The 26,579-nt window shown below is 33.7% G+C and overlaps 1 protein-coding gene across 6 annotated transcripts in view; it reads right to left on the reverse strand.

Annotated features, from left to right (window-relative positions):
- The window catches only part of LOC146135661 (putative phospholipid-transporting ATPase IA), a 32,837-nt gene that overhangs the window by 6,135 nt on the left and 123 nt on the right, over positions 1 to 26,579 (reverse strand). For 2 of the 6 annotated variants that reach the window (XM_083395226.1, XM_083395227.1), the window contains exons 1-27: positions 24,911 to 26,527; positions 22,386 to 22,476; positions 21,227 to 21,326; positions 20,635 to 20,733; positions 20,133 to 20,219; positions 19,438 to 19,581; positions 16,775 to 16,908; positions 15,909 to 16,077; positions 15,429 to 15,534; positions 14,357 to 14,484; positions 13,385 to 13,551; positions 12,845 to 12,920; positions 11,645 to 11,790; positions 11,039 to 11,141; positions 9,578 to 9,743; positions 8,891 to 8,982; positions 7,190 to 7,279; positions 6,321 to 6,524; positions 5,394 to 5,606; positions 4,583 to 4,729; positions 3,960 to 4,070; positions 3,743 to 3,817; positions 3,102 to 3,303; positions 2,565 to 2,626; positions 2,330 to 2,386; positions 1,450 to 1,646; positions 492 to 593 (exon numbers count right to left, since the gene is read on the reverse strand). In XM_083395226.1, the coding sequence (XP_083251352.1) occupies positions 492 to 593; positions 1,450 to 1,646; positions 2,330 to 2,386; positions 2,565 to 2,626; positions 3,102 to 3,303; positions 3,743 to 3,817; positions 3,960 to 4,070; positions 4,583 to 4,729; positions 5,394 to 5,606; positions 6,321 to 6,524; positions 7,190 to 7,279; positions 8,891 to 8,982; positions 9,578 to 9,743; positions 11,039 to 11,141; positions 11,645 to 11,790; positions 12,845 to 12,920; positions 13,385 to 13,551; positions 14,357 to 14,484; positions 15,429 to 15,534; positions 15,909 to 16,077; positions 16,775 to 16,908; positions 19,438 to 19,581; positions 20,133 to 20,219; positions 20,635 to 20,733; positions 21,227 to 21,326; positions 22,386 to 22,476; positions 24,911 to 24,992 (3,350 nt within the window). In that variant the 5' untranslated portion in view covers positions 24,993 to 26,527. Of the gene's footprint in view, positions 1 to 491; positions 594 to 1,449; positions 1,647 to 2,329; positions 2,387 to 2,564; positions 2,627 to 3,101; positions 3,304 to 3,742; positions 3,818 to 3,959; positions 4,071 to 4,582; positions 4,730 to 5,393; positions 5,607 to 6,320; positions 6,525 to 7,189; positions 7,280 to 8,890; positions 8,983 to 9,577; positions 9,744 to 11,038; positions 11,142 to 11,644; positions 11,791 to 12,844; positions 12,921 to 13,384; positions 13,552 to 14,356; positions 14,485 to 15,428; positions 15,535 to 15,908; positions 16,078 to 16,774; positions 16,909 to 19,437; positions 19,582 to 20,132; positions 20,220 to 20,634; positions 20,734 to 21,226; positions 21,327 to 22,385; positions 22,477 to 24,910; positions 26,528 to 26,579 lie in introns of those variants that run through there. The other 4 variants (XM_083395224.1, XM_083395223.1, XM_083395222.1 and 1 more) reach the window with 4 other exon arrangements.

The raw sequence follows: 26,579 nt of genomic DNA on the forward strand, positions 1-26,579 counted from the left end.
AAAACAACTAGGTTGCGGTGAGGTTCGAACCCACGACCTTGGCATACTGGGACCGTCGTTCTACCAACAGAGCTACAGAGGCTTAAAAGGGGGGCATTTAGATCTCGATTTTGTTTTTCTAGCCTTGCTTGCATGAAAATCCAAAATTGCTTGACTGATTCGGTTAGTATGTTGAATACGTGCGGTGTACTATGATATGGAGCCGTTAGCGTTGAACACAAAACAACTTCTGAAGGGCTAGATTACAGTTGCTGTACATGTTTTGTACATTGTACACGTATCTGTAATTTGTGTATGCATGTTTCATACGGTCACTTTTAACATGATTTTTGTCCAAATTTTTTAATAAACAATTACAAATCTACAGAATTATTCCCTAGGGAAAACGGTGAAAATCAACTGGTGGTTTTTTTACTATGGAACGCCGAATTGAGTTGCTAATAATTGGAGATTTTAAAAGCAAGAAAACTGGGCAAATTAAAAAAATGAACCTCTGTTTTGCTGCAGCCATTATTGTGTTGCTCGGGTCGATGTTTTTCATTTCCATTTCTTGCACCTCTTCAACTACCGACTTCATAAAGCGACGGCGACATCTAAACACGACGCGAATTGTTATTAGTTATGCACACCAATGGCACTATTATTCAAAAACTTCTCTTTGTCCGATAATATTGATTCGGAGGCGATACCCGATGCCACATAACAGTATTAATACTCGTCCGGAACTAGGCTGATAGCTGTGCAGATACCAAATAATTCGTACATTACGGCGATGTATTACGATCCAAGGTAGAGTTTTCTAGTTTCAAAAATACTTCTTTAAAATTAAAAAGAAAGGATTCCTATTACAAACGCAAATTTCGACCTAATGACCTGAAAATCATGACCATTGCACATATAATTTTAATTAATTTTTTTGGGTATCAGATAGGAACACTATATAATACCGGGTACATGTATGCTTTATCGGAATAAAAACACCAAGTATTGGATATACCAAAACAATATGACCTATGAATTTTCTAAACTGAAAAGATGATTTGACAATATAGTTAAATTTGGCTTTGAAGTTAGAGAAAAAAAAAACAATGTCAACCAGTTTAGCAAACAAGGAATTGATTTCAGAAACGCTCATAAAAAATCTCTGTATACCAATATGAGTTTTTAAATTTAGTAAGCCAAATTTTCCCACTTGGTCCGACATTACGTGCATTACTACTAGAGGTCAATGTATTTTAACTCCTCATTAGTCTTTACTGGTTACTTAGCTTAATAAAACGAGATCTAAAAAAAAACAGGTTGCCAAGCTAACGACAGGGTCTCTTTGCAAGCAAGTCGTTGGCCTTTAGCAAAGGTGGCCCGCGGTGGTGTTCGAACTCACTACCTCGACCCTTCCCGGGCTTACTCCGGCTCAGAGGGAGCAAGTTGAGACTTGTTATGAAGACTTACACTTTCCAAAGCAAATCCCTGAAGAGAACCGCGACAGGCACCAGAATAAGGCCGAACCAGAAAAGGGCACTGGCCAGAACGTTGTTGGCCTGTCCGAGCATTTCGGCGCCGACCGGTACCGTGGGGTAAATGTGCGAGTAGACGAGGAAAAACAGGAACCAGAATATGATGCTTCCCCACACCGCTATGTGGGTGAACTGTATTTAAAATAGAATCAGACTTGTCTGAGATATTCCGGATAACAATATTTGGAAATAAATCAAGTCGTTAGAATAAAACCAGGTAGCCAAGTAAGCGTGTCAGGGTTGCTAAACATTTTTATAAAATAAATTTAAACAATTTAAAAAAAATAAATTCGAAAAAAAAATTGTACCTAAGGTTTTTGAAGACCTACAATTCGATCACGTAATTTATATATAATTAGAAAACCAAACAGTATATAAATGTCAATTGAATACAAAAGGTAAAAAATTAAATCACTATAACACATTCTAAACACATATTTTAAGCTGACTTTGTGGCAACCCTAGGTGGTACTGAATTCAGTTAGCCGAGAAGAAATAGTTTGCCAGCAAGGCACTGGCCGCTAGAGTGACAACTACGAATCAGAGTAAACGATATAATTGACACGCCATTACTAGGTAGGAGAGAGCAATAGTTTGTTGAGTACATATTTACAGTTGCAAAGCAAGTACCAATAACCTATTTTAGGAAATAAGTTGCTTAAGTTGATCGGCGTACATCGCTCATTGAAATGAGTTTTGCACATTGCGATCATCCAAAATAAAACTATAGAAATTAAAAGGTTAGTCTAGAACTCTAGAAAATAGCAATATTGTTTTGAATATTAACGCCAAATAAATGTTAACTTGGTACTTACGAGAGTCCAAGTGGCTGACTCCAGACCAGCTTTTAAGCAAACGGTTACAACGCAATACTGCAAGTAAAAAATAAAAAACTGTAGGCCGGGCAAAATCAAAATACGATAGAAAAAAACAAAAATTTGGCTTTAATTAACAACTATAATTTTTAATTTTTAAATGTTAGATTAGGCTTTTTTGCCATATTATTATATTATACATTTATATCTACTGCCTAACAAACAGTTCACTTACTGTGTATACAAAGTTTCCGAGAAACAAGTATCCGCCAGTTTTTCCGTCAGCAAATGCAATTTCTTAAAGGGAAAAAAATATATACACTTAAAAAAACATTATCATGAAGTTGCAACTTGCAACTAAAGGGTTATTTAAAAATTGGCAATCGGAATCACGCTTCTGTGAAGCGCATTTCGCGAACTTCAACTACAATTTGAAAAAACAAACAAACAATTATTTACGTATTTTTTTTAAATTACGGAAACCAACGACGTTTAAAAGGCATCAGGCAATTTATTGTTTTTTTATTGCTTCTGTGCATTTCTAAAACTAAAACTAGAAATTTGGAATACAAATTATTTTTACCTAAATTAATTTTACGTATTTTAATAGATTTTTTTAAGTACGGAAAATCAACGACGTTAAAGGCGTCAACCAGTTTGTTTTGCAGATCAAACCGAAAAAATAGCACGGGACAACAAACAAGCCTTACATAAACTGACCACGATCCCAAGACATAAAAACTAAAAAAACATAACCAGTAAGACGACTAACCGGCCCACAGCGCCAATGCCGGAAGGAAAAATAGCAGTAGTGAGTGTATGGTCGAGTTGAGGAACATCTTCCAGAATACACGCGCGTTATACTTGACGGCGTTCTGCGATATGGAGTAGAGCTGCGGGTAGTTTAGCATAACCTTCTTGCTACAGGTGCGCTCGAATATGCCCAGAGCGAACGGAGGTAAGGCGGTGAAAAACTGCGAGAAAAACAGAAGAATAGACGGCGAATATATTTTCGCCCTACTGTGCGATGCCATAGTTTTTTTTGTAATTCATGGTAGGTCATTTATTTATTGGAGAAAAAAATTGACAAGAAACACAAGACGGCTGCACAATCATTGTTAGTGTTGCATTTCTGTTTGATTTATTTTACTGTTAAGGGTTACTGGTGTTTTCACGAATATAAAAATATATATTTCAAACAAGTTTCATAAGCACTTGTACATCAATGAAATGAAATAATATTACTATAATGCAATACCCACTGTGGTCTATAATTAGTCTATTAAATTTGAAATGACATGGAATTCATGATGGTACGTTTTTAACTAGACGAAATTAATAAAAAATAGTATTTGACACTTTTGAATATATTAACAGTTTTTACTCATAACAACTTGACCAACTGCTACTTACCAAGTTATAAAACGAAATAGTCCATCTGTCAAACAAAATTTGTCCCGAAAATCCATTGAAGAACGCAAACCACAGCTGAAAAAAAAAATTACAATTGAAAAAAAGGAAGTTTTACTTATTTTCTGCAATTTTTTACATATTTAATTAAAAAGGTGGAGCTAAAAGCTTTTAAATGTAACAGATGATAAAATATAAGTGCCAAAGTTTGCCAACGTACCTCAATTAGGTAAAGACATATGTTTTTGTAAAATGAGAACAAGATGCACTTTGCTACTCGGTTGTAGTTCCACGCACCATGGACAAGCAGCAGTTTCTCAAGATAAGCAAACTAGAAAAATATAAAATTTTCGTTTTATAGTACTAACATTTAATGTAAGCAAGGTTCTAAGTTTTACATGAGTTATCAAGACGCGCGTTACTAACTCAGTCTTGTGGAAAACACTATTTAATAGCAGCAATCAGTCTTTACTAAAACGTTCCTTGACTGAGAGTCGAACTCACAGCCTTGGGTATACGTGACCACGGCTTTACCGACTGAGCTATAAAGAACATTAGCACCTCTTTAAACAGTGTTTAAAATCACATCGCACAATTGTTTTGACTGTTGACGGTTGCAGCATTTCAAAAAATGGATAATAATAATACCGCGTTCAAAAATGGATAATAATAATTCCCAACGATAAAAAAGGTTCGTCAAAACGATTAATTTTAAATGTGTCAACTATACAGTAATTTTGCTTGTTTAAGTACTGACGTTATTTGGTATAGTATCGGACGACAATAGTCTAAATCACAAAATCTCGGAAATGCCTACATTAAAAAAAGGAAAAATTCAGGCACCTGAGCAATAGAGTAGTCGGAAGAGTTGGCGGCCTGTAGTCCCTCGTTGCCGCTTATTCCAATACCGACGTGGGCCGCTTGAATCATGCTCACGTCGTTTGCGCCGTCGCCGATCGCTAAGGTTATCGCCTTGCATTTTGTCTTAACCTGTTGTTGTTTGGAAATAGGGAAACTTTGCTCGGCGTTTTATGCAATAAAAACATGCTTGGGTGTTGGGTCATAAACAAATTATCACAAACTGCGTGATTTTTTTCTTTAAACGTAAGGCAATAAATAAATAACATAGTTAGCTTAAGACAAGCCAATTTTCACTGTTATGTTGCACTTAAGATATCCGCACTATGTTTCTATATAAAATAATTAATCTAACCTACCTGACCACCAATATGTGTGTATTTTTTTTCAAAAAAAAGTGATTATTTTTGAAATAAATTTAATTCACTGTGGCACCATTATTTGGGTGATGAGTCAAAATAGCCCTTTTTTAGTCAAATATCAAAAAGTTGGGCGATATTACTTTAATTGCCGTATTCTTGCTGGAACCTACAGCTTCAACAAATTACAGTTTATAGGCCGATTTGATTGAGGCTTTCTAACCTTTGAACCTTTAAAAAGACCAAACAAAAAACCCTTACCCAGTTTATTTTTTTTGAAATTTTTGTCTTGACATATGGGCTTACATAAAATACAAGATTTTCCACCAATTCCAATTATCTTTTTCAGCTTTTAAACAATAAAAGTCCCTCAAAACCCAAAGCTCCTAAAATGACCCTTCAACCAACTCAGCACAAAAAGTGCAATTGTAACGCACCAGCTCAACGATTTCTGCCTTTTGCATGGGCGACACTCGACAGCAGACCACAGCCTTGCAGGAGAGGGCCAGGTTAAGAAAGGTGCTTCGTAGCTCGGAGTTGAGCGCGTACTTGAGCGTGGTGCCCGTCACCACAAGTGCGTTGTCACTTTCTGTACCAAGCAACTCGTCGCCAATCTCGGTCACAGCTTCGTTCATCGTCTCTCTGGTTCCCTGAGAGAAAAAAGGGCGAATTAATGACGTTTTTTTGGCGATCAAGCGTTAGTCGTGTTTGGTTTAGCGGTGTCCAATAGTTGATTTTATTTTGATACCGATAAACGATATTTTCTAACAAAAGTATCGCAATCCCTTATGATATCAAATGACTTATTTTCGGTGCTCAAGTAAGTAATGTTTATTTTTCCGTTAGCGCTTAAATTAAAATACACAAGTAAGCTATGACAAAAAACAAATTCACACGCGATACGGCCGGAACAGCGAAGGGTCCAATGGACCTTCCAGTCAGCTGCACGGTAAAGGTAAAGGTAAAATTAAATTAACTTGAAATAAGGCAAAACTTTTTAACAAATATATAAATAGAGCACATAAAAATGTGAAAACAGTACATGCGTTTTATACGTATGAAAATAACAACGAACGTTGTGAACATAACAACTCAGCAACACGAACAAGCTAAATAGATAAAAAGCTAACGGTACCATACCGAAAGTGCGTGTTTTTTTCAGAAAAATAGCATTAGGTTCCGTTGTGAGACAATAAAAAACAAAAATTTCAGGTCAAAAGTTTAGAAGGGGGGAGGAGGGGGGGGGGGTCCATGAGTCCTTTAAGGGCACAAAAAAGGGTAAGCCAAGACAAATAGTACAACTGATTAAACTACCCTTTCCAAACAGGCTTGCGGCTAATATAACCTACAATATGAGTACTCACTTCTAGCGATCCCTCGTTGAGCACAATGGTCGACATTGTGGGCGATATAAGCCGACAAGAATGTGCGATGTTGATGGCCGTCTCCTGTTTGTCGCCAGTAAGAACCCAGATTTTAATGTCTGCCTTGGCCAGCTTGGCTATTGCTTCGGGAACTCCGTCTTGTAGTTTGTCCTCGATTGCCGAAGCGCCGATTAGGTATAGGTCCTATACAATGTTTTAAAGAGCGGTATAAAGTTTTAATTTTTGATTAAAAAACCAACGGTTTGCTAAAAAGCTAACAAAGCCTATATCCGTAAAATCCTACACACAGATACAGCAATTTTTGTTTGTTTCTCTTTAAACGCTTTAAATTCAAAGCATTTCTTAACTTGAAATGATATTGGTAGGGAAAGTCAATGCGAAGTTGTATTACAAAGGTTTTGCAAAATGCGAATATCTGGCAAATTCTAGTTTAAATTCGTTTCTAGCGGTGGTTTTAAATTTCGCTTGTTTGGGAATCTTTTATGGTGTTACTTTGTTGGTATTCGTTAGTAAAGCAAAACGAAAGGTTTTTCTGAATACGTTATCCGAATTTTTCGATTTATTTTTGGCGGTCAACAGATTATTAGATTTTTATCTACATTTTTTTCATTATTATTTTGAAGAAGCGATGCAATAAATAGCGTTAATGCTGAAATACGGCTTCATAAAATGATGAAAACAACAATAAAATCAGGTGGTTCGTAGGAAAAGTGTCTTTCCGATAGCGTGACCTCACATCAATAATGCAAGCTAATTACAAATTACATATCAATATTTAACCCATGGGCCTTGGCGTCATTAATAATGAAGCATACCGACAGCAAAGTGCAACAGAACACAAAAAAAACCTTTTCGACTTCCTCATAAGCGGCCGCAAGTTTTTCTTCTCGGTCGTTGATGGCGGTGCTCGCGTGGTAAAACGATCCCGCATTCCATTCCTGCAAATGGCCAGCATTAAAGGCTTTTTTCAGGGACAGATCGAAAGAGGCCGGCTCCCTTTTCGCCGTAACGTTGGGCCATTTATGGCACTGCTATTATGGCTAAAATTCAGCTGGCTGTCTATGGAAGGATGCACAAATCGAAAAAGTATTGCAAAGGGTCCAAATAGTGTGTGAAGATTTAAGCCTCTGATCGTTTCATAGAATAGTGGTAAAGCAAGCATTTTGAACGCTAAACTCTATAGTGGCAATTGGTAAAGAAAGCATTTTGAACGCTAAACTCTATAGTGGTAAAGCAAGCATTTGAATGCTAAACTCCATAGTGGTAAAGCAAGCATTTGAGTGCTAAACTCCATAGTGGTAAAGCGAGCATTTTTAACGCTAAACTTTAGAGTGGTAAAGCAAGCTTTATGAATGCTAAACTTTATAGTGGTAAAGCAAGCATTTTGAACACTAAACTCTATACTGGTAAAGCAAGCATTTGAATGCTAAACTCCATAGTGGTAAAGCAAGCATTTGAGTGCTAAACTCCATAGTGGTAAAGCGAGCATTTTTAACGCTAAACTTTAGAGTGGTAAAGCAAGCTTTATGAATGCTAAACTTTATAGTGGTAAAGCAAGCATTTTGAACACTAAACTGTATAGTGGTAAAGCAAGCATTTTGAACGCTAAACTCTATAGTGGTAAAGCAAGCATTTGAATGCTAAACTCCATAGTGGTAAAGCGAGCATTTTGAACGCTAAACTTTATAGTGGTAAAGCAAGCATTTGAGTGCTAAACTCCATAGTGGTAAAGCGAGCATTTTGAACGCTAAACTTTATAGTGGTAAAGCAAGCATTTTTAACGCTAAACTTTATAGTGGTAAAGCAAGCATTTCTAACGCTAAACTTTAGAGTGGTAAAGCAAGCTTTATGAATGCTAAACTTTATATTGATCAGGCAAACCTTTTGAAAGCTAAACTCTGTAGCAAAAACTTGTGTTTAAATTGGCGGTTTGGGTCGGGGCCTAATTTCTTAATTTCAATTTTTCTAGAGGCCCTTACCACGCTGATTCAGAGATCTAAAGAAACAAAAATGCACCGCATTAATTTTGTTGTGTTGAGATATGCCACTTCGCAGATAGGGTAGCATTTGTATTTGAGTGGCAACTTCATAATAAAGGATAATCGAAACCTAGATACAATTTTATTCTACTAATCAGGAGGATTGTTTGGGGGAACTTTTTATCCAGTAAAAAGCGTAAATCTATCATGCTAAAATCAATGCTTTTTCTACAAATAAATTTCTAGGACAAGCTGGAGTAAGTTATTATGCTTTCATTCTATAACAGAAAAAAAACCTAACGCACTTTTTTGGGTAAAGTTTTCTTTTTTGCATAAAGAAAACACGCGAAAAAGGACACCAGAAAAAAAGTTCCCTTTGAAGTCGTCATGTGCCCCAATTTTGTCACAAGATCGAAAACATCACACAAAAGACCAGTCACGGGACACATTAGCATAATCCAATAAGGCGATTTATCCAGCTACATTAAAAATTAGCAACCCCTCGTGGCCGCAAGGCACACTGCATTAAACATATGACGCAATAAGGATTCTTTCATTATTTTTACATACCTGGTAAAAGTCTTCGTCAATAACGGTTTGGGCGAAGCATAGAGTGCGCAAACCTTCCCTGGCGAATTCGCGCAGATGATTTTCCGTCTCGTCTGTTGGAAAACAACAAATAAATTGGTATGCCTTAGCACGCTTTTAAATAAATATTTCCACCAATAAACACCAGAAAGCCATGGATTGCGATGTTATAATAAACATTCCTTTCAGTTTACGCCCTTCTAAATCTTCCGTCAACGTCGGTGAAACTACGTGACATGCCAAAGTAGGGTGCTTTAAAGCGTGCGGTGCAACATTTTATAATTTGAATAATAACCTATTCCACCGAACATTGTTTCAATCTTTTAACCCTCGTATATGTCCGTCTATATAGGCGTTGAGGCAGTGGTTTTTAACTTTATGAAGTGACGGAACATTTTGCTATCTTGAAATAAATAAATTACAATATAAAGTTTTACAGCAAGGAAAGCATAACATAACAAGCACGGTACATTAAACAATACAAACTACGTACTGTACACAGAGGATGTCAAATGATTTACTTTATCATCAAAACCTAAAGGAAGCGGCGTGTGCTGTGGTTAATATAATTTATCAGTCAAGTAATATGAAAGACGTTGCGCGGACCTCATAAAACTGCCTTTACGGTACTCAATTAATACCCACTGATGCTCAAAAATGACAGTTCACCTTTGAAAGTGGTGTCTTCGGCAAGTCGTTCGAACACTACGTTGTCCGCTCCCTTGCACATGAGTCGTATCTTGCCGTCCGGACAACGAACGATCACCGACATCCGCTTCCTGGTGCTGTTGAACTCCAGCACGTTCAGCACATCGTAGCTCTCCGCTATTCCAAGCTATAAAGCAGATTTGAAGTACTGTAAGGTTTTAGGTTTGTGTTAGGGATGTCGGATAGTATCGGTGTCAAAAGTATATGAGCCATATTTTGCGATCCTTATGGCCGATTTCCACTAAAAGGTATATTTTAAAAAAAGCAGTCCGGAAAACGTCATATTTTCACGTTTAAGTTCGAGCAATTTGTTCTATTTCACCAAGGCAAATTTGCAATCTCTTGGTATTGGATCAGCGGTACTTCGTACTAAAATATCGGGAATCACAATAAAATATCAATAATATCGGAAATCGCTGGGTTGTAACACTTTTGTTTTCGCCGTTCGGTGACATACGATATGCTTTTCGGTTTATCGAAGGTAAAACTTACCGATGAAGTTTCTTGAAATTAATTTTTACCATCACCATTTTTTTGCAGTTATGAACACACAGCAAGTAAGGCTTTCGGTGCTAAACCAGAGTTTTCGGTGCTAAACCAGAGAAAAAATACCAATACAAATTTTTAACGATCTTTTTTTTTTAAGTTAACGCCAAGTTGAAAGTTTTTTTTAACCTTATGCATCTGTTTTTTCTTTTAAGACGCCAATCAAAACCATGCGCCCCCTTTAAGCAATTCATATTTATAGAAATGATATAGCTTCCATAATTATACAACTATACGTCTATTTTATAGGTTTCGTCAATTTTATAGGTTTGTTTTTTAGCAGCGGTTTTTTTCCGGTTATAAGTTAAAAACTGCCTGAAAAATGTCAGCCTATCCGAGCACTTATATAGTCGGCAGCGTTTATTAAAAGGCGGCCAAATGTTTGCGTGGTTCAATTTCATCGATTTGTCCACTATGTAAACATGGTTTGTTTTTTGAACATTCAAAAATTTAGTATTTCCTCTGCTTAATGCTTAACCGTGCTTAACAGCGGCATTAAATCCAGGATAACCCGGTTTAGAGGTTCAGGTCACACACAAAAATATAGTGGATGTAACAGAATGACAGAAATTTTGCAAAATGGACTGAAACCTAAAGAACATAAATAATAGATTTCTTTATATCCAGACTTTGTCGCCATTAGGTGATCTGGCCTTTTGCTACCTAATAGTACAAAAACAATTAAAAAAACGTCAATTAAATGACTCTTTCCTGATATAAAGGAAAACTTTTCAAAATGCATAGAAACATTTAAAAAAAAAAATTGTAGAAATATTTTTCAAATTATTTTTGAAAAATAAAAAAAAATACTTTAAATCCACCCCAGAGAGCCGTTAATCAATCGGCAATGTTCTTGTTATAAGCAACAAATCTTACCGATTTGACAGTGACAGAATGGGGCGTCCTCTCGAAAAACACGAAGCCCACCGACCTGGCCGCTTTTACAATGGCGTTTTCATCGGGTGAGGATGACTGGTATCTGTAAGTCAAGTGGATAATATAACTAAACTTCTTAGAATTCAGGTTGCGTTTTATACAAATGTAGACAGGGATGCGACCGACTCTAAAACGCGCAGTGTTGTCCAATGTTCATGAAATTTCATTAGTGTTTACAAAAGCCATGGTATATGTGCATTAACTGCATTATTGATACCCAAGATCACACTACAACAAGATATTAGTAGAAGCAATGACTAGCTCTATTCGCTATTCGGTTACTTAAAGTTAAAAGATTATTCAGGAAATGAAATGTATTGAATGTTTGGTTAGCGTTATGATTTTAGTTATAGATTTTTTAAGATAAATATTCAATTTAGCGCGAATATGAGGTTAGTGGAAAAAGTGATGTTTAAAAATATTGCAATTAGAAGCAGTTTTTATATAATTATTTATTTTCGTACACAAAAACTCATCATAGCGAGGGCATAAAAAATGCTTTCAACGACGGAAAATACGTCACGATGCGTGATCAATTTAACTCACTCTATGACGTCATCCTCCATTTGCTTGTCGAAGTCGTCACGATTGTCCGGGGCGTATTCGCTCAGCACGACGCGCGGCCTCTCGGGCACCACCGTGTGACAGACCGCCATCATTGTGACGAAGTCGCGCAACTGACGTTCGCCGTCCTACGAGAAAGAGAGAGAGTTACTTTTGTGAAAGAAATAATATATGTTGCCAAGATTACATATAGTCATTTCCTTAATTCGAATTTAACCTGATTCCTTAAAGATTTACCTATTTATGGAATGAAGTTAATCCAATACGATACTGAAGTCTTTATCTATTTACAGAATACATTACCAACGCAATTAAAAAACCGAAAAAATTAAGTTTGTTGTTCCGAACCGTTAGAAAGATGAAGAAAAAAAGAAACCAAACAAGGAAAGAAAAATAATTTAGCATTTTTCTAAATCCGTGCTTTTCAACCTTAGCGCCGCGAGTTTTGCAAATCAAAATTTGGTCGTCGTTTGAGTTAGTCGGGTCGCCGAGTGAAATAGTTTAATATGGTTAGATTTCATATTTTTCTGAGAAGTCCTTCTCCAGTACATAAAAAATGTTGGAACCAATACGAAGACAAAGGTCTTGTTCATTAATTTCGCAATTCTTGATGCTATTGTCCTATGTTTTGTTAGCTTACAATAAGTTTAATGACAAGAACTGGGTTATCTAACTTCGAAGTTATACGTAAGCTTATCATTATGTGGTTCGCCGCGAAAAAGTGTTATAGAACTGCTTGATCAAAGGTTCTTGAACGTTTTTCACATGCGTCTGCATGCACACTTAAGCATCTTTTGTGGCACACAGTTTGAGAATCACTGGTTCAGGTGCTGTGTTAACCTTGCGCATTTCAGTGTAAGTGTTAACGACTAGTTTGATTGTGTTAGTAGTATTCTTTGGTTTGATGTCAAAGGTCACAGTTAAATACAAATATTTTTCATCATCAGTAGAAAATATTTTCTTCATCAGTATTTTATTCCGAACAATTCATTTAAACAATATGTATTGCAATAGGTACAGTTAGGAATTAAAAACTAGTGGGTTTTAAAAACATTACATTTATAAAGTCAATAGAAAAGAGTGTCCTGTTTGATATAAATATATGGCAATTGGCAATACAAACCATCTAAAAGCCCCAAGGCAGTTATTTTAACAGATAAAAAGATTGAAATCATTGCCTACCTTTCCATTGCTTAGCTTATCTTTAAACCGTTCGTCGTCAAATGGAATGGCGTCTTCATTGTTGCTTATGTTGCTTCTAAACAGCACAAATCACAAAATAACACAAAAAAACACTAATAGACAGATGCTGGTATATTCAACAGCTAAGGGAAAAATATTGTTCCTGAACAATCAGATAATACGTTTTATACAATTGAAAATACTCCTGGAACCAACAAAGTAATGATTATACAAATCAGACGAGTTCTAAAAACTCACGAGATCTAGGTCCGGCCTGGGGCTTTAGTTCAGAAATAAGTCAAACTTCATACACATATGTGACATATGTGACTTTAACATAATATAGTTATGCTGTCAGTCAGCAACATCTAAGTTACAAAGTTTTATGCATATGCGTAAATATCGATCACTCGGTTATGTACACTACTTTTTACGTAATTAAAACCCACATCTTAAATTCTTGAAAAGATCTCGAAAAAATTACAGTTTTCACGCAAAACGAGAAAATGGGCAAATATTATTCACGAACACTAAACTTACCCGTATTTCTTTCCAGCGACCGAACACAGTTTAAACTCCATGTGGTTCTGGGTCAGAGTTCCGGTTTTGTCCGAGAATATGTACTTAACTTGCCCGAGCTCCTCGTTGAGATTCGAGGTACGCGCCATTGCCGGCGTGTCTGTGACCTCATAATACATATCCAGGTCCTGAAACGATGACGTAATGTGAACGAAGTGTTTGAAAAATGCACATGAGCCAAAGGAAGGTAATGTAAACAATAGCTGCTGGCACGCTTGCCGTTTAAAGTGGTTTTGAAAGAACTAAACGGTCTCTCAGTATGCAACCTACTTCTGTAACTACAGAAAAGAATTAGCAATTACATACTTAAATGAAATTCACCAATAGACAACCTTTTACAGAATGGTAAACGGACAAAGTGCAAGGTTGTTTAAAATTGGTAATAAATTCCAAGATATGTTTTCTTGGGCAACAATAAATTTAAAAATAGTAAAAACAAGTTAGATTTATGACATACTACATTTTTACAAACAATGCACATTATATAAACATTTGGCGACATTCTGCCTTAAAATTTAAAGTGTGCTGTTTACTCTACAGAGTACACTTTATGGATGCCATATTTTAAAAAGATGCTTGAACCGGAATTTTTCTGTAGAGAAAGTTTACCACTTGATCAAGATTTTTGAATACGAAATCTTAAGGAAGGCCCTTTGTCTTTTGGCATCCAGATATTTCCAATAGGAAATACTACATAAGAATATGCAAAAAAAAGAATAGCACATCAAACAAAGGACAATGGAATCCATTAAAAGGCGGGAAAATGGATAAAAAAAATCAATTTGGGCGGGATTTATAGGCATTGAAAATATCACGTGGGAAAATAAATCAGTTTGGATATTATCATAGCAAGGCATGTGATCACCGCAAAGAAATTACTGATTGGAAACAACAGGAAATCCCGGGCATGACAAATTGTATTTTTATGCTTACACAATTGATGAAGATGGCCTGAATGAACTTAACGACTTCAAGAGTTACCAGCAGAGATATAGGAACCAGGTTGTTGTACAGAATTATGAAAGTAAGGAGCTCCATGAAAAAGCCTTTGGCTCCGGCACCTAAAAACACAAAAACGAGATATTGTAATGTTTCCAAAATTTTTTTATTTTTTTTTATTTGAAAATGACTTGGTTCAAAAACAAGTCATTTAAGGGTTTTAAGTAGTTAAAAATGCCAGAACAACTATATTTTCACACCACAGCAACCTGAATGATAGTGAACCAAGATTTAAAAATATGTTTAAAAATTTAATTCCCATTACTATCCATGAAAAGCCCAGTGTGAAATTCCGAAGCCTTGGCAGAGAAAAGAAAACCACTGGTTTTAAAATTATATTTCAATATAGCGGAAATACTCTTCAATTTAATATTGTATTTGCAATCTGTAAACGCAACACTAAACAAAACAAAATTTAATCATTTTTGTTAAAAATGACAGCAGCAGTAATTTCCTGCACCTCTAAAATATATTACTACCAATTTACAATTATCACACCCAGTGTGAAAATCAAAAAAATTTGAGAAGGCTCATTTACTGTACAAATGCAAAAAAGTATGAAATAATTTCTGTGTCCTTGAAAATAAAAACAAACAGTCAAAGAAGAGGGGAAACAGCATGTTATGCTTGGCAATTTGTTAGACGTTTAAGCAGGAAGTTGCCATCAGTCAAACTTAAACATACTGTGTTATGTGAAAACAACAAACCTCTGTCCAAGCATATGGTGCTAAATCTATGCACAATTTGATGTACGCTGTGCAAAATGATAAGTGATATATACAATATACTTGCCACAGATACTTATTTTATTGAAAAAAATATTTTATTTAAAAACGTTTATTCAGTAGTTTTATCACAAAAAATAGTGCTAGACCTTAAGTAAAAATTCGAACTATCGAACAAAACTTGGTTGTGTAAATGTTTTTTTTTTATAGTTAACAAGCTATATGATTGCTGAAACACAATTATTACAATTACAAATAAAACATAATTAATTGACTCCTACCATTGCTATCAAGGTACCATCTGTTTGGGTGTTGATTCTTCCATATTTCACTGCCGATAGCTGACAAAAGCGATATCACAATGAGTATCACCATCAGAAACCAGATCTGGCAAAATAAATCTTAAAATTGTAAGAGTGCAAACTGGGAAAACCATGTTTTTAAAAATGTGTAGAAATTGCCTTAATTTAGCTAGTAGTTTTGTTTGGATAAACATGTAGAAAAACTAAACATTGTTTAGTGTGGCAGGGAGTAAAAGGCTTTCTACTATTTTGGGCAATGTTAAAAAAATTAGCTAAGTGTTTTACGTTCTAAACTTGCTAAACAAATCTATCACCATTGTTGAAATAAAAATGGTGAAAACAAACTGTGAATAAAAAAAATAAACATGTTATGGCCTTTCTTTGACTAAATATATACATACAAAAAATGCTGTTCTAGTTGTCATGAGGTTATTAGTATGAAGATTAAACGCAGATTACCTGCATATTGGTGGTTCTGTCGACGTTGGACATCTTTAAAGGGGCTCTTCTGGCATTTTTCATCAGTTTTGACTCATGCCCAGTGTACACCACAATGCCATATACCCAGTTTGTGTTACGCAGCATGGCTCCTCGCAATAACATCTGATCAGGGCCAAGTGGTATCGACCTAAACACCAAAATAAACAATAAAAAATTGCAATTACATACTTAATTAGGATAATGTTTCAGGGAATTTTTGTTCATCACACCTTTCATTTATAAAATGTGAATAAAACGAAAAAAGTCTTACACATTACAAACTTCTAAAAAGACATCTAAAAGTTTAAATATATTTGACAGACCAACAAAAAAAATATATCTATTTGGGTTTAAGATGATTGATTGAGACTTAATTTGCACATATGTTTGGTGAGTCTAGCATGCAATTAGAATCCGGTAAAATTAATTTGTGTATCAAAGCATTTAAATGAAACTTTAAAATCTATTTACCAACCTAAAGCTTAACCAAGTGTATTGACACAAAATACTTAAAAAAATAAATGCTCAGTCAAAATAACTCAAAACAGAATCAGCCTTTATTAAACCAGAAAATTTTTACACTTTAAATACAAGCAAACAATCCTTATGTAAGGATAAAAACAATCTAGTATATATTTTTTCAAATACAGACAAATAACTACACTTTTTACCAATAGGGGACATTATTTGGCGTTTCCTAAAGAAAAGGTTTTGTTTTGAAACTGGTAGATCAAAGCTTAGAACAACATGCACAATAGAATGTGAATTAGGACAGCATGATTTTCCTGAATAATCACTTTACAATTATATATATATTTATTTTTCTGATTTACACAAAAGCCTACCTTTCAGCATTCCCACTAAGCCTAATCGTCCCCGTAAAGTCATAGAGGTGTCTGTTTGGCGCTTCACATTCAATTACACCTGAAACAGTCTTTAGTTGTTCGCTGCATTGTAGCATATTGGTAGCTGATAGACCCTGGGATTAAAAGAAAACGTCAAACTCAATGTTAGGTCTTCACATTTAGCATCAACATTGCCTGTTACATGTGCATAAGAATATATTTTATTGGAATAAAGGGCAGTATAACATTTTTTTACAATGTAACATATTTGATTACCTAATAGAAATGGTACTTCAAATAAATATATCATTGAAAAATCAAACAATAGTTTTTCTGTGAACAAATTAGGCAAAGGTTTTTAACTTAAATTAAAAAGAATTCAAGCACTAATTTATGTGTAAATAAAGATCGTCAACTATTTAAATTAAATAACTATCTGGCGTTTATAAAGATTTATTATGTTCTATTCAAATTCAATGAATGTAGCTTGCAACATGGAAATTGCAAAATGGTGTATAATGTATACCAAAATGTATAACAAAAGTTTAAACAAATAACCATGGGCAAAACTACCTATAGGGTTTGCATATCCTAATAGTGTTTGCATATCCATTCATGGGTTGTAAAAATACTGCAAAGCGGGCAAACTATCCTGTATTGAGAAAAGGATTTTGCCACCTTGAACATTTGTAATGAAGTGCCCACATTTCGTAACAATGGATGAACAAACGTTTCAAACAACGGTTGAATAAACAAAATCGCAACAATAGTCTGACAACATCTCTTGGCTAATATTCTCCAAACTAATACAACTACATTAACAATAAGATTGAGTACCTAAAATAACTGTTTAAAAAACAGTTAAAACTAATCGACTTAATATTTTGCCTTAATTCGCGATTTTTCCGTATTTTAAACATAACTGAATTAATTGGCATGATGACGGCTAACACACGAAAGAACAGACTTTATTCAACTTGTGTATCTGTGGATTGAGTTTTCAAGCCGACTGTTTCTCAGGCGGTAATTCTGGGACTTTTTGTTTTGATTACATGACATATGAATTGTGAGCCATTTTCATCAAATTTTAATGAAACCGAGACTAGCAATTTAATCTTTACAATGCACTTCATTCATCATACTTTAGAGATTTATTTGTTAAAAAGGACTAACTAGGAAACTTTCTCTTCAAGGATATTGCTGAATGATTTTGCAAGCAGTTTTATAATCATGGCAACAAGCCTGTTTGCATGTCAAACAGTGCCAGCATAATCGTGTAGTAAACTTCCTTTAACCTTGTTGGCAGATAGCAATAGTGCGTAGTTAACTGCAAAGTCACACCAACAGTGCTGAAGCAGCAAATAGCTGGACACAACTCCACTACACGATTGGGGTTTGCTAGTAACATTCCTTACAACATTTCTGTTCCGAAGAATTATACCGGACTGTTGCCATCAGTTGAATGAATATTAAGCAAAAACAAGAAATATTTCTATTAAAAAGTTCCTAAACTTTGTTTACATAAACTTTACATTCCACTATTATGTGAACAAACCATGTATTTCAGAATGATATTAGATGTACAAAACAATGAGACTTTTGATGTACAAAAAAAAAAAAAAAAAAGATTGTTGTAAAATAGAAGGAAAACTGAAAAAATGTTTAATGCACTGTTGCAACCGCGCATGACTATGAAATTGTAAGTTAAAATAAATGTTATAATTGTATAAATCAAGAAAGAATGCCCTGTTATGTGTGTTAATTTTTAATACTACCATTTTTGGATAAAAAGCATGATACAAACCTCAAACATTGTGTCTAAATATACACATATTATTCCAGTTTTATGCAAGGGCTGGGGTAAATTTTAACATTTTGTTATAATTTTAAATGTTTGATGTTTTCACATATTTGCTACTACAATTTCGTTATGGTATAAGTTGTACTGTCGCATAAAAGATCCACAATTATAAGGTGGAATACCTTAACAAGACACTGCATACATAGCAGGCAGATTGACAATAATCAAAGGTATGAATAATTGATGCTTATTGTGAGAGACATGGGTCAGTGAAATGCATTTCGGTTGTTTTTAGAGTGGACCACACATTCACAATATATAGACCGAAACCAAATGTTAAAATAGTATCTGTTTTGGGAAAATCTCTTGGAATAAACAAAATCTGACAACTTTTTGGTACCAATAAGGTCCATGTTAATAGAATAAGGTGAAGGAGAACTTACAAAATACTGCACAGTTGGGAAATGTTTAGTCATGCATATAATTATAGGAGTAGCAAAAACAGCCAATAGCCATTGCTGGTCACTTGGAAAAAGGCAAACTTGCAAGTGGCCTGGAAAACATTACTATTTGAAAATGAAGATTAGATAACAAGAATATTGACAAACAATTTTTTTACAAACAGGTATTCTTTGTGTGTCAATTCATTACACTGTAAAATATTTTTTAAATGCAGCAAAAAAAGTTGATAAGTACACCAAGTAAAACTTAGTTCAGTTTGTCATTTCTAAAACTTTACAAAGTTTGAACACACAATATACTGGTTAGAAGTGCTGGTATTCTTTTTTTCTGATAGCACTGCGTTGTAATGACATTTTACTAAAGCTATTACCAACCTAAGAATCATGAATGACCACCATACCTGTCTGATTTTTAGATTTGTTTCTCCGTCTAAGTTGGCGGTCTCGATGTAGCACATCGCCTGTGGTTCACTGGACGAAAGGAGAACCAAGTCGGCTGGGAAAAACTTTCCATTGCACACCTTCACAATGTCGCCAACAATAACCTGCATATATATTTGACAAAATAAGGTTCATGACTTGAATACAGATTTGTTAACAGTTAACACAATGAACAAGTAAATACACATTTAATCAACATTTAATTAAAAATGTCATTACTTTATTTAATACACTTCTAATATGGGCACCATTAGTTGCACGAAGCACATCTAAACGGTTAATTTAGAAATTTTGTCTGAAACAATAAATTTTAGTGTCAATAAAAACTTTTGAAATACTGATTACCATAAAACAAACCTCATTGCGATATCTCATCATTTCATTTTTTAATATTTTTTTTAAATTGTAAAGAAACTTTATGGACATCCTGTATGTCAATAATGCAATTTTTGGGTGAAACATATTACTAGTACCCTTATGAAAATGCGTTGAAGGGTCTTACTAACAATTTTACTGTACATATATATTTACTAAAACCAAAAAAAATTTAAAAAATTTGACAATAAAAATGATAAGGTACATCCTACCATATTTAAAAGCTCACTATGCTGCAATGTGTTTATCATTTAACAAGAATAGGAAAAGTTACACCGACCTGAGTCCACATAAGTTCCTGAAACTTTCCGTTTCTGAACACATCAACTTTGCGATTGTTGACAGCCTCATCTGCTTTGTGACGTTTCTAATTTGACGAATAAAAAAGCTCTAAGCTGGTAAGAATATTACATGGAAGCATAGACGCCAAGTTTTTTACAGGGTGCTTAAATTTTTGGCTAGATATCCTGTCACTAAATGCCATTGAAATGATGAGTTTACATTTGGAGCAAGATAAATAAAATTTTTATATTTAATAATTTCATTGATACATGCGACAAGACAAATCACACGCATCAAATGATATACACAGCATGTTACACATGGATTTTTAATTATTTAGGGGGTTGAACACCCCAGGTTTTGCTAGGAGTGCTCAAAGCACACTAAGCACACCAAATTTGGTGTCCATGTGTGGAAGGTAAAGGTTACAGAGTAATCAGATGCAAAAATTTTGTGAACAAAATAGGCACATGGAGACAATTAGGGTTAAGACTACTCACATAATCTTCTATTATTTCTTTGATAGCAGCTACAAGCAGGATAAACGTTAAAGGAACGATAGTGGTGAATTTACCGGTCGGCGACACTCCAGGAATTTGCTGCAGAAATAAAACTGATTTGTGAAAACTTCTGACAAATTTAATCTTGAATCTAACATTCATTTACAACTATGGTCACTTTAAGACTGAGTTTCTGAAACTGTGGGTCTGATGCCCTGGTGTGTCATATTTATATATATTTCATTGTTTGCATATAGTTTAGCTTTTTATCCAAACTCAAATGCAATCATTAAATCTAACTAATATTATTATTGCCTGACATATGCATTTAAACTTATCTTTAACAAAAATCGTCACGAATAGAAATCTAGTTTCTAACAAACAGATAAGTGAATTGAATTTCGTGTTACACCTTATTAAGTTTTCTAAATTAAATACTGGTATGAAAATTTAGTAAAGTTTCTTATAGCTTAGTGTGTTGTAGTCTTTAGGGGATATATTGCTAATATTGTGTATATTTGGTAAACTGATGTATTGTGATTAATACAAAGAAATATTAGCAGAAGTTTTCATTTTATCTTGAAAATCTTACCTGCAAAATACAGATAATGAGGAAAAATATATTAAAAGCTTTGCGGAATTGCTCAAAAAGAAACAATGGAAGAAATGTGAGGAAGTTGTATTTTCCAGTACTGTAAAATAAAAACACTTGATTTAATTGTGGCTATACTTTTGTTTAATTGCTTTTAATTAGCCAACTTAATTCATTTGAAATACAACATGAATAAAGTCTGTATTGTAAAAAACAGGTAATAATTTTTTTTTTTTTTTTTTTTTTAAGTTTATTTGAAATAAAGAACTAATATGAGAATTATGGGTCTAACAGGTCAATAGTTGTGACAAAATACTGTGTTTAGAAGATAAAGGGTTTAAAATGTGTGTTAAATATATTTCTGTATAAATTCTCCTTTCCTAAATTAAAAAGAACAAACTAGTACTAAAATTGCAGAACAACATTTAAACTAGAACATTCGAATAAAAATGCAGAGAGACAATGTGTATGCAGCTGTACTGTATGGTACTTCAAAGGGCTTTATTACATGAAAGTAAGTCAGTACAGTATAGAGAAAAAATGGTTTGTTCAATACAATTATGAAAAAAAGTTCAAACAATCTTTAACAGGAAAAGCATTTACTAACTCACTACACAATTTGGATAGAAGTAGCCCAGTGTGTAATAAAGCAAAATTAAGGCCAGAAGGTTAACTTAGTGTAATAACATTAAGCGCATTACAATTGCTTGTATTCTAATCCATATCACATGGTTTGCTCATTATAATTTTATTCATATATATATATATATATATATATATTAAACTGGCTTATCAGAATTTGACATTAACATATCAGAGAAAACATATATTTGAATCATTGAAATGATCTAATTGCCATGTAAAAGCTAGATAATCAAATTTGACATGCTAAGTCCAATAATCGAAAGCCATGTAAATACAGTTGGTGTTTTGTGTATATATATATTTAATTTTATAAAGCAGGTGTGATAATATGAGAAAGGCAGACCATTTGAATCACTTCATGGCATCATTAATGAAAATTTTGAAATTGTTCACTTTTCTTTGATGGCGCTTACAAAAGACAAAGATTTTTATCATTAACAAAAGCCAAGTATTTTTATAAGAAAATTCTAGCTGTCTTTTTTACACACTTAACCTATATGTGAATTTACTCCACCTTATTTCATTGTGCAGAAACTTCTGCTCAATTACTGGATCGTTGAAGTGAAATGTTCTGGTTCCAAGATTCTCATGCTCGGACGAGTCACCTGCAAATCAATGGCATTGCTCGAACATAAGCAAACATTGATCATTGGTTTTCAGCATTTGATAAGAGTAAAATGGTTGGCAAATGAGTGAGTATTGCCAGTGGTTGCTGGTAAAAAGGGTCGCGAATAGTTATTAACCTAGATTAAAGGGCGCGAGAAGTGCACTATTTTTGCAAAGCAGACATTTAAAAAATATATTTCAAATTTTGTTGTTAGAAATGTCGCAACAAATTTGTTTTATATATTGCTATCGATAGCATTTCGTATGAGTTGAATCTTTTTATCATTTACAAAAAATTGCAGGATATTAATTTTGATTACATGCAACATGTTGTTTTGGGGATATTGTTTGGCTATATTTGCCATATATGTACATTTAAGAGAGACAAATGATTTTTTTCTTAATTAGTAAGTATGCACTTTATTAACAAGAATCAGGCGACAAGCAGTCATGTTAAAACAGAAACACATAAAACATTCTTTTACACAACAGGAGCACTTTAAGTAAGCAAACACAGATTTTCTAGACATTTTTATTTTTTTCCACACATTTTCATTTTTCTAGGGCTTAGAATGCAAACGGTTAACCATATCCGCTCATAATCAACATTCAACAATATAAATGTATAAAGGAAGTCTAAGATGAGTAAATATCATTTGCTTACATTTTATCAGAGCTGGAAGGCATAAATCCCAAATTACCAAACAACAAAATAATTAGGCTACAACCAACCATATAATTAGCAAATATAACTAAAGCTATTTATATATATATATATATACCAGGGGTGGGCAAAATGCCGCTCGTCAGCATGTTTTTTTGTGGCTCTTCTAGTCGAATCGTAAAATTCCGAAAAAAAATTGTCAAGCCTACCAAGATACTGTTTATGAACGTTTCTCTCTTTTTCTTTTCTTTATTTAGGCCAGCATTTCGTTTATGACGTAATACTAGACATAGAATCCGAAGAGTTAATTAAAAGCAAGTCACTGCAATTTCATTGCTAAGGTTTCAGAGTTTAGCAAATCAAACAAAAGACTGATATTGTTAAATATTGTTCAGGTTATTTTGTTATTAACGGTATTATTATTGTGTTAATTATTATCGTTTTGCTATATTACAATTCTGTTATTATTGCTGAACTTACATTATTTAACGCTTTTCTATATTTTCTACAAATGGATCTTCCATGGAACACAGTTTACTATTAATGTGTAAACATAAGTGGCTGTTTCAAAATCTAATACAAAACTTATATGAACAAAATTAAGCTAACAAAGTTATTCTGTAGTTTTAGCTGCAGTGCATGCAATAACCTACTTACTGATCCAAACTGGTTAAACACTGGTCTTTTATAGTTAAGCAATAAAATGATTATTTTCAAGTGTAGAAAATAAAATTATATGAAAGGTAATACATGTATGCAAAAAATTGATAAACTTAGTATATGTTGATCGCTTTGAATAAAGAAAAAGTAGCATTCAATTAGATAGATTTCATCCGTAGTCATTCCAAAAATAAGCAAGTAAAAGTATAGAACATAAATTAATTATTATTTCCAGATTCTTTATATTGGGCATTACCCATCAGGCAAGCATTTACAAACATCCATACTGATTATTTAATTGTATATCCTTTCAAGTTGCATATCAGATAAAAATATAAATTTAATCCAATCATAAAAAGGAAAAACATTGATTTTAAATTGATCATAAACGAAATAATAGTGAGGCAATTTTCCCTCCTATACATTTGATTAGTATCAGAGTTAGAAGTAGAATATGGAACATCATGTTGCATGCAGTCAGTTACCACCCAATGACACCCTAACAACTAAATGATCCAGCTGACATTAAAACAACGTAGAAGCAAAATCACACCAACGCTTATTGATGCAATTAAAAAAAGGCATTTTTGTTTCAGCATTTAAAAAAGCATAAAATTAGATTTTTTTCTATAGTTTAAACCAGTGATTCTTAATTGTTTATGGCTACATCTCAAAAATAATAAATGGATTATCAGCAACCCAACTGGAATTTTCGCTAAGTATTTTACTGAAAAGTCACTATAAATATACTTGAACAACACAATTAATTAAAAAACATGTAGGCAAATTTCATTTGATATGTAATGGTATTTAATTGTACACAAATAGTTGTATCAAGAATCTTACTAATTGAGCAAAATTCAGATTCATAAAAATTCTCAAATAACTTTTTTGGCACCCTTGAGCAATAAGCATTACAAATGACACACCAGGGCGCTGCGGCACCCGAGTTGAGAACCACTGGTTTAGACCATTTTTCGAGCTCCTAATTTCCATTTTTCGAGCTCCTAAAGGGTTAAAAGGGGTATTTTCTAGCCATGTGAAAAAATACGATCAGGGCGACATGTTTTAAAGGAAAGTTCGCGAAAATATGACAAAAATAAACTTGCCTTGTTGTGTTTTTTTCGGTAGTTTCGATGCAGGAGTAACACTGTTATCAGGCATGACGTATTGTAACTCATATTCCTCCATAGTTCAAAATTGGGTAAGAACACCTGCCAACTGCAAGTTATTGCACGCTTCTACTTTTGTCAGTTTTTTGGGTGAGCTTTGATAGTCAACAAATTTGTTTTGTAATTAAGTAAAGTTTATGTTTAAGCAGGTCGAAGGTGGCCATCCTCAATTATAATCAGCACAGAAAACGGAAAAACCCTTTTATGAATAAAAGAAGAAAAACACATGCAGCAAATTAAAAAAAAAACATCACCAAACAAAATCAAAAATATAATCACACATGTTAGTCTACTTTTTGTTAATGCAACTAGATAATATCTCCTTGTATTTTAATTTATTTTTCTGTTGATAACAAAAGCTTAACCATATTATCAATATGAGACCAATGAAAACCATCACTTTATACAAGGTAAAACATCGGCATATAAACGGTTTTGAAAGAGTACAAATATTAAGCTGAATATTATAAAAGGCGCAATCGCAAAACGAATTCAAAAAGTTGAACATGACAAAAGCTAACTACTCCTTATCTATTGCCAATTGCTTTATGTTGGTTAACTGAGCAAATAACAAGGAGATAGATAAATCAATATATTTAATGTACTGCATGCAACAAAGCAAGTGAAACAAGTCTGTAAAAAAATTATGAAAATCGACACCACGACACCAACTGTTTTTAGGATGGTAACTACAATGCCAAGATTAAACTTGCTAAATGTTAAAACAACAACAAAAAAGAGTACAAAAAATTGTTAACCTGTCAGCTACATGCTAAGAACAATTAATACTTGTTAAGTAAAGTTATTATTATTAGCTTAGCTAGGATTTAAAAGAGTGTCATAAATGTACAAGTATATGGTAATTATATGGTAAATGCGTTGGGAAGCTGTTACTGAGCCTAAGTAGTGTTTCTTAAACCCCTAGATGCGACAAATTTTCCATTTTAATCAGTTTGATCATCGGGTGCATTAGTTCACATAGTTGGACTTGGTGAAATAGGTTCTGAGCTGCACTAATGTCTTTATAGTGTCTTATTCATGTTAAGTTGCAAAACATTCAGCTATGAGAATTGGGTAACCAAAACTTGACTGTTATATTTAAGCTTAGCATTTGAGTCACAAGCCTATCTACTATGAAAGTGTGGGGTAGTTTACGCTAAAACTTAACAAAAACAATGCAATATTAAAATTGTGAAAGTTCTATCAAATGCTTAAATACTCTTTTTTAATTATTATTAATCATATAAAACTGTCATCTAAGTATTCCGGTGATATGTTCAAAAGTGTGCTTCCAGACACATGCCAAGAACAGATGCCATAAAAACACATGCCACAACAGTATGAGATAATCCTACTGGAGATCGCCACTTTGAAATTTTGTAATAAACAAATACATTAGAGATCTTTAAATTAAGGCAATGGATTAATGTAACCAGCCTTTGGCTACACTTGTTTTTTTTTTCACTGTCTTGTATTACAGATACAAGACAGTGAAACAATCCATATTAAATTGGACTATTTTAGGAAAAAAAATAATGGGGATCTATATTGACACACAGTTAATATATGAAAACACGTACAACAGTCAAACTTTGATTCATCTTCT

The sequence above is a fragment of the Ascidiella aspersa genome, chromosome 8, assembly GCF_963924565.1.
Source record: "Ascidiella aspersa chromosome 8, kaAscAspe10.2, whole genome shotgun sequence".
NCBI classification, from domain to species: Eukaryota; Metazoa; Chordata; class Ascidiacea; order Phlebobranchia; family Ascidiidae; genus Ascidiella; species Ascidiella aspersa.